At 37.1% G+C, this 17900-nt stretch overlaps 1 protein-coding gene across 2 annotated transcripts in view; it reads right to left on the reverse strand.

Moving 5' to 3' along the window:
- Positions 1–17900, reverse strand: part of PCDH11X (protocadherin 11 X-linked) — a 940417-nt gene that overhangs the window by 511472 nt on the left and 411045 nt on the right. For both annotated transcript variants that reach the window (XM_043896468.1, XM_043896469.1), the window contains exon 4: positions 2912–2992. In XM_043896468.1, the coding sequence (XP_043752403.1) occupies positions 2912–2992 (81 nt within the window). The remainder of the gene's footprint in view (positions 1–2911; positions 2993–17900) is intronic.

Below are 17900 nucleotides of genomic sequence, written 5' to 3' on the forward strand. Positions count from 1 at the left end.
ATGAAGTACAGTGGCAACCAAGTTAATGTCTATATTCATAATCAGACTATCCTTAGAATTTTTTCACAAGCAAGGTCATTGTTATTGAAAGTCATAGAAAACCATAAAAAGATTCCTCCCACATATACTAGTTTTATTTTGTTTTAAATTTTTGACAGAATGTTATTCAGTTTTAGATTTGCTTGCATGCTGAGCATTGTAATTACTAAGAGTCAGGGGGCAGAAAAGGTGGTTGAACTGGGAGAATTTATTATCCAAGGGGAAAAGTTCAAGTTATTAAAAAATCCTTCATTACCAAAAAGTAAGAATTCCACATGAACTGACATATGTAAACAGCATGTGCAAAACTAGGAAATGACCATTTCTGAGCAGCTCTCTATTTCCCCAGTACTACACAGATGCTAGGATATTAGCTGCAGTGAATATTTATGACCTCATAGTTGTCCCCTACACACTGAAAAGCTACTGTGAGTGATTTGCTTTTCTTTTCAATGCTTTTTTTTTTTTTAAATCATGTTAATGTTTAAAAATCTAACTTGGAATTTCAAGACATGCACCCTAGTTGTATACAGACTTTTCTAAAGATTCTAATAAAAATCTAAAACTTTACTTATAAGGCTATTTCTTATAAGGAAATGAACACTTACATTTTTATTTTCATTATTCAAAGAATAAGTTGAACTATTTCATAGTTCACAAGTTACTTTAATTATTTGAACTTTACAGATAAGAAAATTCTGCTTAATGGGACACCATTGCAGTATTTGCCCATTTAAATGAAATAAACCCTCCAAGTCACTGTCTGTATCATGAGTCTTAATTGTCATCTGAATGGCAGAGGGAAACATTATCAAAGAGTTTACAGATTTCAGTGGAGGAATAGAAATAATTTAATTTTCAGGTTATACTCTATTTCAGTAGTTTCTGTTTAGATTGTTGCTTTGAAATCCTGCAAATGAGTAGTGAATATCTTACTAAATATAAGGAACTATAAAACTTATTTATAAAATATGTTTTCTTTAAACTTTTCAGGGGCTAGCCCAGTGTTTACCAAAAACAAGGTTGGAAAGTCCATATCTATATTATATTCATAGTAATAGTACGCAGTGCAATCCACCACTCTATGACACATCTTAAATTTCAATTGAAATTTCACACAGTAAGGACACCCAAAGCTGTCAGATACCTACAAGATTTACCTAATAAAAGAGTCTCAAGTAAAACACACTGTATAAGAAACAACTGTGTGTCTAACAAGATTTAAACAAACAGGAGAATCAGTAATCAGCAAAAAATTAGTACAGTTAATTATACTGCACTCAATTTAGTAGAATACAATCAGGAGTAACTGGCTGAAAAAAAAATTATTGCTGATAGAGCAATATCTTATTCATAGATGAAGAGTCTTACTTAACAATGTCTAATTTCACTTGATATCTGTTTACCCTAGCCCACTTCATGTCACACGAGTAGTTTAAATCTTTGGACCTTAAAGCACAGATTTTAAAATTGTGTGCTTTTCCTCAAAACTGCTATTCTGAAGACTAGCTAAGTTCTTAATTAAGTATATAGATGTGGGTTATATCACCATGTAGTCTACATTCTCATCAGTTTTCTTGAGACTGGATCAGAAGTGCAAGAGTAGAAAGTTTGAAATTTGGCAAAACTTCATGAATTTGGATTCAAGTAATTTAAATCTAGTAAGAATCTGGACAGCTCCTGGGTTGCAATGAACTTTATTTAATTAATCATTTTTTCCCATAGTGCATGCATTAATTCTGCAACTCTTCCTAAAGAGCATAAATTAACTCTGTAAAATATTTAAGGATATTATTATTATAGAACATGTAACTTCCATGAGTTTCAGAAGCACTCATCAAATAATAAACAATGTGATTCTCTCTTCATTCCTTTTGGGTTGTTTTTCTAATACTCTAGATATACATTTATGTATCTACCTTTTAAAAATTTATTTCCTTAGTAACATGTAAAAGATATTTGAAAATATCTGGATAGAGGGTAATTTATGGTTACTAATTTGGCACCCAAGGGGTCAGATTCAGGACCTCTATGTTATTAGCAACATTAGGTAAACCAGCTATAGAATAACAAATCACAAACAAATGTTTAGATTGATCTCATTTCCTTTTTAAATTCCCCTAAGGCCTCTATGAAGAAAACAAATGTGATTGGCTTTGTCAGTTGCATTCTGAGCAGTCCTGATGGAGATGAGTAAAAGTGGATTCTTTAAAAATAGCTTATAGGTTAATTTCTTTTTAAATTCGAACTGGTTTGTTTCAAGGAGGTCATACTAAAATTTTCTTAATTAACATAAAATCAAATTGTCCTATACTTTAAATTTCCCAGGTGACTCAATGGTAAAGAATTTGCCTGCCAACGCAGAAGACGAAGGAGGCCCAGATTCAATCCCTGGGTCTGGAAGATTCCCCTGGAGGGGGAAATGGCAACCCACTCCAGTATTCTTGTCTGGAGAATCCCATGGACAGAGGAGACTGGCAGGCTACAGCCCATAGGGTCACAGAGTTGAACACAACTGAGCATGCACACATATATACCTTAAATTTAAGTCATACTACAAAACAGTGGCTCTCAATTTCTGTTGTTGTTGTTCTCCCACTACCTTGTAACTAGACTTAAACATCAGTGAAACAATCATTTGGAAGATACTTTTTGGGTGATGCTTGCATCTAATTCAACAAATAAACTACCTCCAACTATTATTATTGAACCACACTAGGAAGAAATAGGTATTTATAGTCATATTTTCACATGAATAGAGGGCAAAGTCACCTAAAGAAGTCTCAAAGAACATATATTGAGAAATATAACAATTTTTTTATATACAGTCATAAAAATCAGTTAAAGGGAAACATCATGTTTCCTTTCAAACCTGTGGATGGGGATGAGTCCAGATCTCCACAGTAGTTGTTTCTTTCATGGGTGTGTGAGATCGTACAACTTCCTTCATTGGCTTTAAAGAGGGAAAAAACAGAAGTATTTGTTAAATGATTTGTTAAAAATGAAAAACAGTACATTGCACACAAGCATCAAACACAGGTAAGTAAAAGAGTGCCTGGGTAAATATCTCTTTCTAGACATTGCAGTTATTGAGAATTTACAATGCAACAGGGACAGTTCTAGGTAAGGGAATAAACAAGAGAAAAAAGAATTCTTTTTTTCACAAAGCTTAGTATATAAGTGTTATATTTAAGAGTTCCATTAAACATATGAATAGGATTGTGGAGGGCGATTTTAAAATATTTAAATGGATGAACTTCAAGCTGCAGACACTTTCAGTCCAATGCGTTTACAACTCAATGGCTTCAATAACTTGTATTTGCAAATTTACAGTGTCTGAAATTAAAATCTATCCTGGAAGTGCCACCACATCACACATTTGCTATTTATCATAGGAAGATATTTAATAGTTGCTATAAATGGCAATAAATTTATGAATTGGTACACAGATACTAGCATACCAACCCAGAATAATTATCATGATCTCGAAAAGACATTTTTTATCCATTTTATTTTTCTCAAGACAGAGAGCATATTCTCTGTTTTAATAATGTTGACTATATTTAGAAAAGGCAGAGGAACCAGAGATCAAACTGCCAACATTCGCTGGCTCATTGAAAAAGCGAGAAGGTTCCAGAAAAACATCTACTTTTGCTTTATTGACTACACCAAAGCCTTTGACCATGAGGATCACAACAAACTGTGGAAAATTCTTAAAGAGATGAAATACCAAACCACCTGACCTGCCTCCTGAGAAATCTGTACGCAGGTCAAGAAGCAACGGTTAGACCTGGACATGGAACAACACACTGGTTCCAAATAGAGAAAGAGTATGTCAAGGCTGTATATTGTCACCCTATTTATTTAACTTATATGCAGAGTACATCTTGAGAAATGCCAGGCTGGATGAAGCACAAACCAGAATCACGATTGCCAGGAGAAATATCAATAACCTCAGATATGCAGATGACACCACCCTTATGGCAAAAAGCACAGAAGAACTAAAGAGCCTCTTGATGAAAGTGAAAGAGGAGAGTGAAAAACCTGGCTTAAAACTCAACATTCAGAAAACTAAGATCATGGCATCCGCTCCCATCACTTCATGGCAAATAGATGGGGAAACAATGAAAGCAGTGAGAGACTTTATTTTCTTGGGTTCCAAAATCACCACAGATGGTGACTGCAGCCATGAAATGAAAAGACACGTGCTCCTAGGAAGAAAAGCTGTGACCGACCTAGACAGAATATTAAAAAGCAGAGTCATTACTTTGCCAACAAAGGTCCGTCTAGTCAAAGCTATGGTTTTGATATGTATGGATGTGAGAGTTGGACTATAAAGACAGCTGAGCATGGAAGAATTGATGCTTTTGGACTGTGGGGTTAGAGAAGACTATTGAGAATCCCTTGGACTGCAAGGAGATCCAACCAATCCATCCTAAAGGAAATCAGTCCTGAATATTGATTGGAAAGACTGATGCCAAAGCTGAAACTCCAATACTTTGGCCACCTGATATGAAGAGCTGACTCATTTGAAAATACACTGATGCTGGGAAAGATTGAAGCGGGGAGGAGAAGTGGACGACACAGAATGAGATGGTTGGATGGCATCACCGATGTGATGGAGATGAGTTTGAGCAGGCTCTGGGAGTTGGTGATGGATAGGGAAGCCTAGCCTGCTGTAGTCCATGGGGTCACAAAGATTCAGACACAACTGAGTGACTGGACTGACTGACTATATTTTCTAAATGTGTGAATTTAGTATATGTGATAAAGGGTTGGGAACATCACATTTTAAGGCTCAGTTGAGAAAGAATTATTATGCTTTAATTTAAATGAAAATTGTGTTTATTCTGCAATGACACTATCAGTTCGGTTCAGTTCTGTCGCTCAGTCGTGTCCGACTCTTTGTGACCCCATGAATTGCAGCACGCCAGGCCTCCCTGTCCATCACCAACTCCCAGAGTCTATCCAAACCCATGTCCATCGAGTCGGTGATGCCATCCAGCCATCTCATCCTCTGTCGTCCCCTTCTCCTCCTGTCCCCAATCCCTCCCAGCATCAGGGTCTTTCCAATGAGTCAACTCTTCGCATGAGGTGGTCAAAGTATTGGAGTTTCAGCTTCAGTATCAGTCCTTCCAATGAACACCCAGACCTGATTTCCTTTGGGATGGACAGGTTGGATCTCCTTGCAGTCCAAGGGACTCTCAAGACTCTTCTGCAACACCACAGTCCAAAAGCATCAATTCTTCAGCACTAAGCTTTCTTCACAGTCCAACTCTCACATCCATACATGACCACTGGAAAAACCATAGCCTTGACTAGATAACTTTGTTGGCAAAGTAATGTCTCTGCTTTTTAATATGCTATCTAGATTGGTCATAACTTTCCTTCTAAGGAGTAAGCATCTTTTATTTTATTTTAATTTTGTTTTACTTTTTTATTTATTTTTATTTTTTGTTCCATTTATTTTTATTAGTTGGAGGCTAATTACTTTACAATATTGTAGTGGTTTTTGCCATACATTGACATGAATCAGCCATGGATTTACATGTGTTCCCCATACTGAACCCCCCTCCCACCTCCCTCCCCATCCCATCCCTCTGGGTCATCCCAGTGCACCAGCCCTGAGCACTTGTCTCATGCATCCAACCTGGACTGGTGATGTGTTTCACACTTGATAATATACATGTTTCAATGCTGTTCTCTCAGATCATCCCACCCTCGCCTTCTCCCATAGAGTCCAAAAGTCTGTTCTATACATCTGTGTCTCTTTTTCTGTCTTGCATATAGGGTTATCGTTACCATCTTACTAAATTTCATATATATGAGTTAGTATACTGTTTTGGTGTTTATCTTTCTGGCTTACTTCACTCTGTATAATGGGCTCCAGTTTCATCCATCTCATTAGAACTGATTCAAATGTATTCTTTTTAATGGCTGAGTAATATTCCATGGGGTATATGTACCACAGCTTTCTTACCCATTTGTCTGCTGATGGGCATCTAGGTTGCTTCCATGTCCTGGCTATTATAAACAGTGCTGCGATGAACATTGGGGTACATGTGTCCCTTTCAGATCTGGTTTCCTCGGTGTGTATGCCCAGAAGTGGGATTGCTGGGTCATATGGCAGTTCTATTTCCAGTTTTTTAAGGAATCTCCACACTGTTCTCCATAGTGGCTGTACTAGTTTGCATTCCCACCAACAGTGTAAGAGGGTTCCCTTTTCTCCACACCCTCTCCAGCATTTATTGCTTGTAGACTTTTGGATAGCAGCCATTCTGACTGGCATGTAATGGTACCTCATTGAGGTTTGATTTGCATTTCTCTGATAATGAGTGATGTTGAGCATCTTTTCATGTGTTTGTTAGCCATCTGTGTTTCTTCTTTAGAGAAATGTCCTTTTAGTTCTTTGGCCCATTGTTTGATTAGGTCATTTATTTTTCTGGAATTGAGCTGCAGGAGTTGCTTGTATATTTTTGAGATTAATCCTTTGTCTGTTTCTTAATTTGCTGTTATTTTCTCCCATTCTAAAGGCTGTCTTTTCACCTTGCTTATAGTTTTCTTTGTTGTGCAAAAACTTTTAAGTTTAATTAGGGCCCATTTGTTTATTTTTGCTTTTATTTCCAATATTCTGGGAAGTGGGCCATAGAGGATTCAATGAGTTGCTGTGATTTATGTCGGAGAGTGTTTTGCCTATGTTCTCCTCTAGGCGTTTTATAGTTTCTGGTCTTACATTTAGATCTTTAATCCATTTTGAGTTTATTTTTGTGTATGGTGTTAGAAAGTGTTCTAATTTCATTCTTTTAATTTCATGGCTGCAATCACCATCTGCAGTGATTTTGGAGCCCAAAAAAATAAAGTCTGACATTGTTTCCACTGTTTCCGCATCTATTTCCCATGAAGTGATGGGACCAGATATCATGATCTTAGTTTTCTGAATGTTGAGCTTTAAGCCAACTTTTTCACTGTCCTCTTTTGACACTATAGCTGTGACAAAAATCATTCAATGCACATTGATATTACCAAGCTAAGCCTTCATCACAACATTCCAACCCACAAGAAAGCAACAAAAGAATTAGGGAATTAAAATGAAGCATATCATCATAGAATTTCATCACAAAAATTAAATAAAAATGATTGACAAAAGTTAGTTTCTGAAAGGTTCATTTGTTAGCTAATCATAGAGAACCACTTACTGATGTGAGTTACTAAAGCAGGATTGCTTAGATAACCAAAGAAACAGGTCTAGAGAACATAAACTTAAAACTATTAGCATTTCACCACATTGAGAGTAACATTAATGGTGATTTTTTTTTAAGGCAAATGATATTAGGTGGTTTTCCTTGTCTTCTTCATGAGTTAACAGATGCTACCAACAACTTTTGATTATTGATACTTACTTGAGGAAGCAATAACAAGTTTGAAGTGACTGAAGAATGAATTGTGTTGAACAGAATAGAGAAAAATATTTTCAAAGAATTTGCCAAAACTTGATGTGGAATCTGCTAAGGTGCCTTACAATTAATGGTGGGTAAGATAAATGTGGCACAGAAAAAAAGTTTAACTGGACAAATACACAAGACTTGGGACAAAGTAAAGTGTTCAAAGCCTATGTTTATTTGTACTAATATTATACATCAGCAGGTATTTTGTGCAAAATATTTGAGTGTATCATGTGTTATTGAACTAGTGAACTGGTTCACTATTGATAATGGAACCATATTCATTCTGTGAACTTTCATCTAAACAGCACGCTGAATGTTCTGACTTGCCCTACCATATAAGTAGTTAGAATATAAATTGGCTTATAAATGGCAAAGGTTTATTTTTGAGCTCAAAGCCAAGACTGAAATTTTGCTGAATTAGAAGTTCCCTTGACCATTATTATTGAATACTGACTCACTCTGGCAGTTAGCTTTTATTGCAAACTTGATACTGTCTTAATAAATCAGTCTAAAATTGTTAGGTTAATGAGTGCTTATACGCAAAACTTATACTACAGTAAAGTCATTTTGATGACAATCAAAATTTTGAATCACAAGTAATGGTAAGTTACTATATACACTCCAGACCTCTAGAAGTTCAAACAAGCAAAATCTCCATCTGTGCACACACACAAATTTTCAATGAGTTGCAGTAAATATGGAATTAAGGAGTTTAACTAACTGTCAATTATAAATGATTAATCTTTGGTACTTCCCTTGTGGTCTAGTGGTTGAGAATCCACCTTCCAATGCAGGGGACGCAGGTTCAATCCCTGGTCGGGAAACCAGGATTGCATATGCCATGGAGCAACTAAGCCTGTGCACCACAACTACTGCACTTGTGGACCACAACTAGAGAGCTCATGTGCCACAACATAAGATCCCTCGTGGTTAACTAAGACCTAACACAGCCAAATAAATATTTTTTAAAGGAATGATTAATCTTCAATGTAATCACCCTAAATGGCAGATATGAAGAAAAAATCTAATAGAATTTTTCACGTACCTTCTAAGGATAGATATGCTGAGTTAAAACTATATGCTTCTGGACTGATATCAGTATTTGGCAGTACCTATCTGTGTGAAAAGACATTTTCCAAGATCAGATACACAAGCCCATTAATTAGTAGTTCTCTACTACATGGAAGAAGATCCAACCAGTCCATCCTAAAGGAGATCAGCCCTGGGTGTTCATTGGAAGGAATGATGCTGAAGCTGAAACTCCAATACTTCGGCCACCTCATGCAAAGAGTTGACTTATTGGAAAAGACCTTGATGCTGGGAGGGATTGGGGGCAGGAGGAGAAGGGAACGACAGAGGATGAGATGGCTGGATGGCATCACCGACTCGATGGACATGAGTCTGAGTAAACTCCGGGAGTTGGTGATGGACAGGGAGGCCTGGTGTGCTGCGATTCATGGGGTCACAAAGAGTCGGACACGACTGAGCGACTGAACTGACTAACTGAACTGACTACATGAAACTTTGTACTCATTATTACTACACTTGATGATGTAAATATCATCAGTTGAAATTTTGTGGAAATTTGGTTTCTCTTTTGTTATATATAAAACTTTCTGAAACTGAGCAGGGCTTTGTGGGGTTCCTGGGCACAAAAGTCTTTCTATTTCCCCTGTTTCTTGTTTGTAGGAAATAGGCTTCACACAGGCTCCATGACCATCCCTAGTTCCAATGGCGTTCAAACAGTTGCTAATCAGGGAAAGGAAGGGATAGGAGAAAAAGGAGGAGCAGTTAAGAAACAATAGTGCAATCTTGGGGCAGGGTCCTGGTTCCTCCTCAACGGATATACATAACAATATTTTTGAGTTCTTCCGCTGGGACTAAGATCCCAACCAAATGGCAAATGTTAACTATTTGATGAAACATTCTTCAATCCAGAGAAAAAGTCAGAGTTTGATAACCTTGAGAACCACAGAAGCCCCTCATAAGACCACATGATGCCAGATGATCTGTGCATTGAAGGAATGCAGGCCCTGCATGCACCCTGATCCTTTTCAGCAGCCTTGCTCCTTGAACCATTACTAAAAAACTCATCACAAGCTCCCTTGGAATGGGACACATGGTTTTGAGGTCATTAGCCCACTGTGGCCTCCTTTGCCTGCAATGTCTTCCTTTGCCTGGCAAAGCAATAAAGCTATTCTTCTCTACTTTACCCTTTACAGAAAAAGTTTGCTGACCTCTGATCTAGAGGAAAAGAAAAGAAACACTAGTAACTATAATTGATGGACAAGTCTATGAAATAAATACAGTCCCTAGAAGCGGAGGGTGAAGAGGAGAGTTTTTCTGGCAATTTAGTCTAAGGTAGGGAAATCCAAGATGTGTTCTATATGATGGAAGATGTAACTGAATGATGGGACAAATATATGAGAAAGTGAATTAAGCATATACTCCTGATGGACTTGTAAAGTCAACTGGTGATTTTACAGGGGCTTCCATGGTGGCCCAGATGGTCAAGAATCTGCCTGCAATGCAGGAGACCCAAAGTTTGATCCCTGGGTTGGTCAGATCCCCTGGAGAAGGGAATGGCTACTTATTGTATTATTCTTGCCTGGAGAATTCCATGGACAGAGGAGCCTGGTGGGTTACAGTCCATGGGGTTGCAAAGAGTCAGACACAACCAAGCGACTTTCAGTTTCATGTTTTCATTATACACTAAAAAAAGGAGAAATGCTCAAATGTATTTGAGCAAAGTGTTCTGTGTCATAGGAGTTCCTAGGCAGATTTGTGCTCAGGTCTCAGATTTAGCTTTATTATTAAACCAAGTCTAGTAGTGCTACATTTCCCATGCATATTTTAACCATTTGTTTTTAACATTTTCTGTCAATTGTGATCAGTTTTATGTCTGTCTGTGGAGCTATCTGTTAAATATATCATGCCACATTGTAGAGGAGCAAAATTGCCACCCTAAGATATATATTTTTGACATGAGGATTAATGTAGGCTGATTATTTTTAAGAAACAGAGGGCTCAGAAAGTTTTTCCTTTTCCTTCCCCCTTAAATTCCTAAAAGCATTTTTTTTTCAATTATTTTTATTAGTTGGAGGCTAATTGCTTCACAACATTGCAGTGGGTTTTGTCATACATTGACATGAATCAGCCATGGAGTTACATGTATTCCCCATCCCGATCCCCCCTCCCACCTGCCCCCCCCCACCCGATTCCCCTGGGTCCTCCCAGTGCACCTGGCCCAAGCACCTGTCTCATGCATCCCACCTGGGCCGGTGGTCTGTTTCACCATAGATAATATACATGCTGTTCTCTCGAAACATCCCACCCTCGCCTTCTCCCACAGAGTTCAAAAGTTTGTTCTGTACATCTGTGTCTCTTTTTCTGTTTTGCATATAGGGTTATCATTACCATCTTTCTAAATTCCATATATATGTGTTAGTATGCTGTAATGATCTTTATCTTTCTGGCTTACTTCACTGTGTATAATGGGCTCCAGTTTCATCCATCTCATTAGAATTGATTCAAATGAATTCTTTTTAACGGCTGAGTAATATTCCATGGTGTATACGTACCACAGCTTTCTTACCCATTTGTCTGCTGATGGGCATCTAGGTTGCTTCCATGTCCTGGCTATTATAAATAGTGCTGAGATGAACATTGGGGTGCACATGTCTCTTTCAGATCTGGTTTCCTTGGTGTGTATGCCCAGGAGTGGGATTGCTGGGTCATATGGCAGTTCTATTTCCAGTTTTTTAAGGAATCTCCACACTGTTTTCCATAGCGGCTGTACTAATTTGCATTCCCACCAACAGTATAAGAGGGTTCCCTTTTCTCCACACCTTCACCAGCATTTATTGCTTGTAGACTTTTGGATAGCAGCCATCCTGACTGGCATGTAATGGTACCTCATTGTGGTTTTGATTTGCATTTCTCTGATAATGAGTGATGTGGAGCATCTTTTCATGTGTTTGTTAGCCATCTGTATGTCTTCTTTGGAGAAATGTCTGTTTAGTTCTTTGGCCCATTTTTTGATTGGGTCATTTATTTTTCTGGAATTGAGCTGCAGGAATTGCTTGTATATTTTTGAGATTAATCCTTTGTCTGTTTTTTCATTTGCTATTATTTTCTCCCAATCTGAGAGCTGTCTTTTCACCTTACTTATAGTTTCCTTTGTTGTGCAAAAGCTTTTAAGTTTCATTAGGTCCCATTTGTTTATTTTTGCTTCCTAAAAGCATTTAGATAAAGGGCCTATTCCAAGAACAGAGCTATCACTAGAGATATTTGCAAAGAATATAAGCATGATGAGATGGGGGAAACTCAGCAGGGCCTATGTGTCCCACCCTCTCTGCAGGGCCCAGGGAACATTTGTTTACCAAACATTTGCTTTTCCATCCCCATGCGAATTGCCTCCCTCAGCTTCCAAGTCCCAAATCACTACCCCCAAGATCTTTCTTTGTGTAGAGCTGAAGATGGTATTTAAGGTGAGACTGTCAGCCATTTTGGTGAGTTATTCAGTTTTCCTAGGTCTCTCCTATGTATACCTGTTATTCAATTTTTGTTTGATTTTTGCCTGCTAATTTGTCTCATGTCAACTTAATTCTTAGACCAGCCAGAACTTAGAAGGGTAGAGTAAAAATTTTTCCTCTCTGTGCTGTGCTTAGTCGCTCAGTCATGTCCGACTCTTTGCAACTCCATGGACTGAGCCTGCCAGGCTCTTCTGTCCATGGGGATTTTTGGGCAAGAATACTAGAGTGAGTTGCCATGCCCTCCTCCAGGGGATCTTCCCAACCCAGGGATTGAACCCAAGTCTCCAGTGTTGCAGGCAGATTCTTTACCATCTGACACAACAGAGAAGCCCATTTCCTCTCTGACAACATTCAAATGTTCACTGAACTATTTAAGGATGGTACTTTAGGTGGTCAAATACTTAAAGCTATGTGGATGTATATTTTCCACTTAAATCTGGCAATTAAACATCTCTATTGTATAATTCAAATATTAAGAAAAATCTATTGAAATTTGTTTTGTAAAAAAATAACAAATTAAAGTTAAAATAATACTCCCACCCCTAAAAATGTTCTTCCATTTCCCCTCCCCCTTCTACCGAGCCCCACAGTTTTAATGCTAATAACTAGCAAATAGTCTAATAAAATAGCTCTAACATACAGAACTGCTGAACATTAACTACAATGAAAGTAAGATAAATGGCAGTTCTAGGAATATTAGTGTTCAAAATATATATTTTACTTTTTAAAAAAATGAAATATTGTTCACCATTGACATGTGAAAATTAATATGCTGATCTACATTTCTGTTCCCTTACATGTACCACAACCTGAACCAAACTGCATTTTCCTTTTTATGGAATCAGATGTCAAGTAAAGAGTAAAGTGCTTTATAATAATCACTATCTTTAAAGATTTAAACCTCATTTTAATCCAGTTCATATTAAGACAGTGCTCAATAGTAAAAAGTGGGAAGTATGTCTTACCATTGAGCCTAAAGAGTTTTGAGAAGTGTCACTGGTATTACTGCTAAAAGTAAAAAAAATAATACTTTCAAGAGAAGGATGGATAGATATTAGATCTCCTTATCATTCTTGAGTCAAATATTACTAGTTCATAGTTTAGACATTGGAAAGGAATTCAATGTTATTTCAAAATGTATTATATCCTTAAACACTAATATTTCACCTGTGATGTTCTGTTGGTCTAATAAAATAGTCATGTGTGAAAGAAAAAAAAAAGTTCATTTATCTATTTCACCTTTCAGAATCCAGAAATTTTATGGCTTAGAAATTTGCCTATAGTCTGCTTGAATGATTTTATCTACAAATGTGTGAAGAGTCCAGTTAATAAGAAGTATTGATTCAGAGTAAATGACCAAAACTCAATTAAATCTCCCCCAGTTGGGGGGGGGGGGTCTGAGGCAAGAAGTAAGGAAATTTCAGCCAAATTTCTATTCACAGAAATGTGAATTATAGCTCAAAATATATACAGTGATACAGTTTCTGTGATCGTCAGAAACGTATTTTCAGCTGCCACAGGATTTAGTCTTTCAAAAAATAATGGGAAACTGTTACAGGTGACCTACAAGAGTAAAATTCACTTCCCCAGCTGTAAGGGGACATCAGAGGTTGAGATGGTTGGATGGTATCACTGACTTGGTGGACATGAATTTGAGCAAGCCCTGGGAGTTGGTGATGGCCAGGGAGGCATGGTTTGTTGCAGTCCATAGAGTCACAAAGAGTTGGACACAACTGAGAGACTGAACTGAACTCAACTCAACTGTAAGTGCCTTGCCAAAAAAAGGCTTATGAAGCAACACAATTTGATTGAACCTTCTAAATATAGCAAGACCTTCTAACTCTTCTCAATTTTCCTGACAGTGTCACACAGAATCTGAGCTTCAGGGGCTTAATGTATTGACTGCATACCTTCCCCCGACTAATCCCCAAATTACTGGGCCAGGCAAACCCAGACTGATTCTGTGATCATTTTAAGGTGAAATGTGAAATGCATCCCTTATTCTCCCTGTTGAAAAATTTTATTGCCACTTAAATCTAATGATAAGAAAATCATAGTTAAAATAAGATCATGATATCTCTGACTAGAGTCTCAACATTATATTATTGTTTCAAAATCTAACAAAAAAAAACAAAGAGAATCCAGAGGAGCTTCAGTGATTTAGCAATTACATTTCTTTGTCAAATATAACTGGTTTCCCATTAGAAATGCAAGTATGTTTCCATTTTCTTGGCAATCATACACACTCCAGGAATCTCAAATTTTGCAGAAATGTGACATTCTAAATTGTCACAATCATCCCTTTATTTAACTACAAAAGACTACAAGTGAATTTAACTCATAGATTATTGTTATTTTCTTGACGTACATTTGACATATTGATAGATTAGAGGGGAAAAGTCTCCTCAAACTAGCATATGAGACAATTTTAGGAGAGTCCTATGTAATATCTACCAGAAAGATATATGCCCAAAGAAATGTAAGTATGCAGGTGATGTTTCTAGAGATAACATTTACAAAAATTTTCCCTCATTCTCACTTTAAAAGAAATCAAAATAAAATCAAAAAAATCCATCAAAACTGTGGAAACATTTGCAAATATGAAGTGTAATTTGATCCATATTTTTGCCCATAATATGTTTAGTTGAAGGATTTTGTGTTAAAAGCCTTGGGAAAATATCAACTTTCAATTTTTGTTATAAATCACAGGGAAAATTTTTCAATGATAGTACACTCCAGAAAGTTCCTGAAATAGGAAAAATCCCTTAGTTAATTACTACTCTCTTTAAAGTTTCTTAAGGTCCTTCTGCGTGTTTTTCTGTCTCACAATTAGCAAAGTGTAGGCAATGTGTAAAAAGGAAAAGATAGGTACTAAATATTTAAAAGGAATTAACATCTACTTAGCAACATAGTGTTATAAGGCAGGGCTATTGGAATCTGCTTCTGGCTCTACGTCCTACTAGTTTTACAAACTCTGTCAGATTAAAGATGACTCTCAGTTTCATTATCTGTGAAATGAGTAAAATATGAGCCTCTTAGGATTGTTGTACCTATATGTTGATATACTGTTGTTATACCAAGTTACTATAGTAAAGTGCCTGACACTTTACAAGTATCCTCTTCACTTGAACTTATGGATATATTTTCCCTAATTACATGAAGTGGAAACCATCTAAAGCCACCCACCATGTGGTTCTCTGTCTCCCACTCCCTCTTCTTCTCTCTTTTTGCCTCAATATTTTTGAAACTACTAATTCCAATTACTTACAAAAGGTTCTTGCATATTTGAAAAATTAAAGTTACAAACCACTACAATAAATAGCACCATAATATGATGATTGAAGGGAGAGGGCACAAGGAAGGCAGACATTATTATCTACTTTTTCAAATTATTGCATAGCCTCTAATTGGGAGAAACCTGTTTTGATTATAGAAAAAATTTCTCTTAGCAACGTAAAAATAAATCATTTGTGAATTTAGTTGGTGTTTCCAAAAAAGTTGGTTTGTAGAGCCAGAGATTTTGTGAAATCTTCAAAGTCTGAAAGCCAACATTAATCATGTTTATGAATGTCTAAAGATGAATAAGGCCAAATTGACTATTTAAATTTTTTCAATGAATTGACTAATTAAAATGTTATAAAACGTGTGTAAATTTGCTGAAATTCCAATGAAAAAAATTTTTTTGGATTGAGGCAAGAAAGAGAGAGTTTAGATTGAATAAATTTAAAGATGGGAGTTTGATACTTGGTATTCATTTAAAATTTTCAAGTTTCCTTAAAACATTGTCCCCAAAAGTACTGCATAGATTACATGTTTGAAGAAGTATGACAAATTTAATTTTAACTAATAAGTTATACAGAGTAAAGCCTTCCTATATAAACTCAGAGACTAAATTTATACCACATTTTTGGGCAAGGAAGTAAGGCCATAAAATACACTATTTACTATGCTTCCTTTCCACATGGTAATTGGGACACATTTGTCAGAGTTAAAAAGTTATGAAAACCTATGTTTATCTGAATTCTGGTATAGATAGCACATTGTGGTTCTGGAACACCTTATGTCCTACGATTAATTCGTCTTTATTGTTTGGATCTTATTTATTTATTTATTTATTTATTTATTTGCTGTTTTTCTTTACTTGCAAGCTGGTGTTAAGAGACATTGGTTTCTCAAAGGAAAGCACACATTTGTTAGTGGTAGATGGAATGGTGTAGAAAAGATTTACCAGGTTCAGTTTAGTTCAGTTCAGTTCAGTTGCTCTGTTGTGTATGACTCTTTGAGACCGCATGGACTGCAGCACACCAGGATTCCCTGTCCATCACCAACTCCCAGAGCTTGCTCAAACTCATGTCCATTGAGTCAGTGATGCCATCCAACCATCTCATCCTCTGTCGTCCCCTTCTCCTCCCATCTTCAATCTGGACCAGCATCAGGGACTTTTCCAATGAGTCAGTTCTTCGCATCAGGTGGCCAAAGTATTGGAGTTTCAGCTTCAGCATCAGTCCTTCCAATGAACACCCAGGACTGATCTCCTTTAGGATGGACTGGTTGAATCTCCTTGCAGTCCAAGGGACTCTCAATAGTCTTCTCCAACACCACAGTTCAAAAGCATCAATTCTTCGGCGCTCAGCTTTCTTTATGGTCCAACTCTCACATCCATACATGGTTACTGGAAAAGCCATAGCTTTGACTAGATGGACATTTGTTGGCAAAGTCAAGTCTCTGCTTTTTAATATGTTGTCTAGGTTGGTCACCTGTTTTCTTCCAAGGAGCAAGTGTCTTTTCATTTCATGGCTGCAGTCACTATCTGCAGTGATTTTGGAGCCCCCAAAAATAAAGTCTCACTGTTTCCATTGTTTCCCCATCTATTTACCATGAAGTGATGGGAGCGGATGCCATGATCTTAGTTTTCTGAATGTTGAGTTTTAAGCCAGGTTTTTCACTCTCCTCTTTCACTTTCATCAAGAGGCTCTTTAGTTCTTCTGTGCTTTCTGCCATAAGGGTGGTGTCATCTGCATATCTGAGGTTATTGATATTTCTCCTGGCAATCTTGATTCCAGCCTGTGCTTCCTCCAGCCCAGCATTTTGCATGATGTATTCTGCATATAAGTTAAATAAGTAGGGTGACAATATACAGCCTTGACATACTCCTTTTCCAATTTGGAACCAATCTGTTGTTTCATGTCCAGTTCTAACTGTTGGTTCTTGACCTGCATACAGGTTTCTCAGGATGCAGGTAAGGTGGTCTGGTATTCCCATCTCTAAGAATTTTGCACAGTTGGTTGTGATCAACACAGTCAAAGGCTTTGGTGTAGTCACTAAGGCAGATGTTTTTCTGTAACTCTCTTGCTTTTTTGATGATCCAATGAATGCTGGCAATTTGCTCTCTGATTCTTCTGCCTTTTCTAAATGCATCACTATGAACAAAGCTAGTGGAATTGATGGAATTTTAGTTGAGCTATTTCACATCCTAAAAGCTGATGCTGTGAAAGTGCTGCACTTAATATGCCAGCAAGTTTGGAAAGCTCAGCAGTGGCCACAGGACTGGAAAAAGTCAGTTTTCATTCAAATCCCAAAGAAAGGCAATGCCAAAGAACATCAGGTTAAAATAAACTAAAATTTATTTTAAGAATACATAGTTTTTCTATGATAACTGCTATCATCAAAGCTTAAAGGATGAAGGCTTAGGGAAAACACTGTTGACTTATTCAGTAGGCATATCCAGTGTTTTCCATACTGGTCTGAGTCCCTCAGATGTGGTTTGGCGTTTGAAGAATATTTTGACCCTCCTTCTGGTTGTAGTTAGGCCTAAGGAAAATGTGACAAAAAGAAGGGAGTAGGCTGTGAAGAATATACTCACTTATCCATGAAGATTCCA

The sequence above is a fragment of the Cervus elaphus genome, chromosome X (genome assembly GCF_910594005.1).
Source record: "Cervus elaphus chromosome X, mCerEla1.1, whole genome shotgun sequence".
In the NCBI taxonomy this organism is placed as follows: domain Eukaryota; kingdom Metazoa; phylum Chordata; class Mammalia; order Artiodactyla; family Cervidae; genus Cervus; species Cervus elaphus.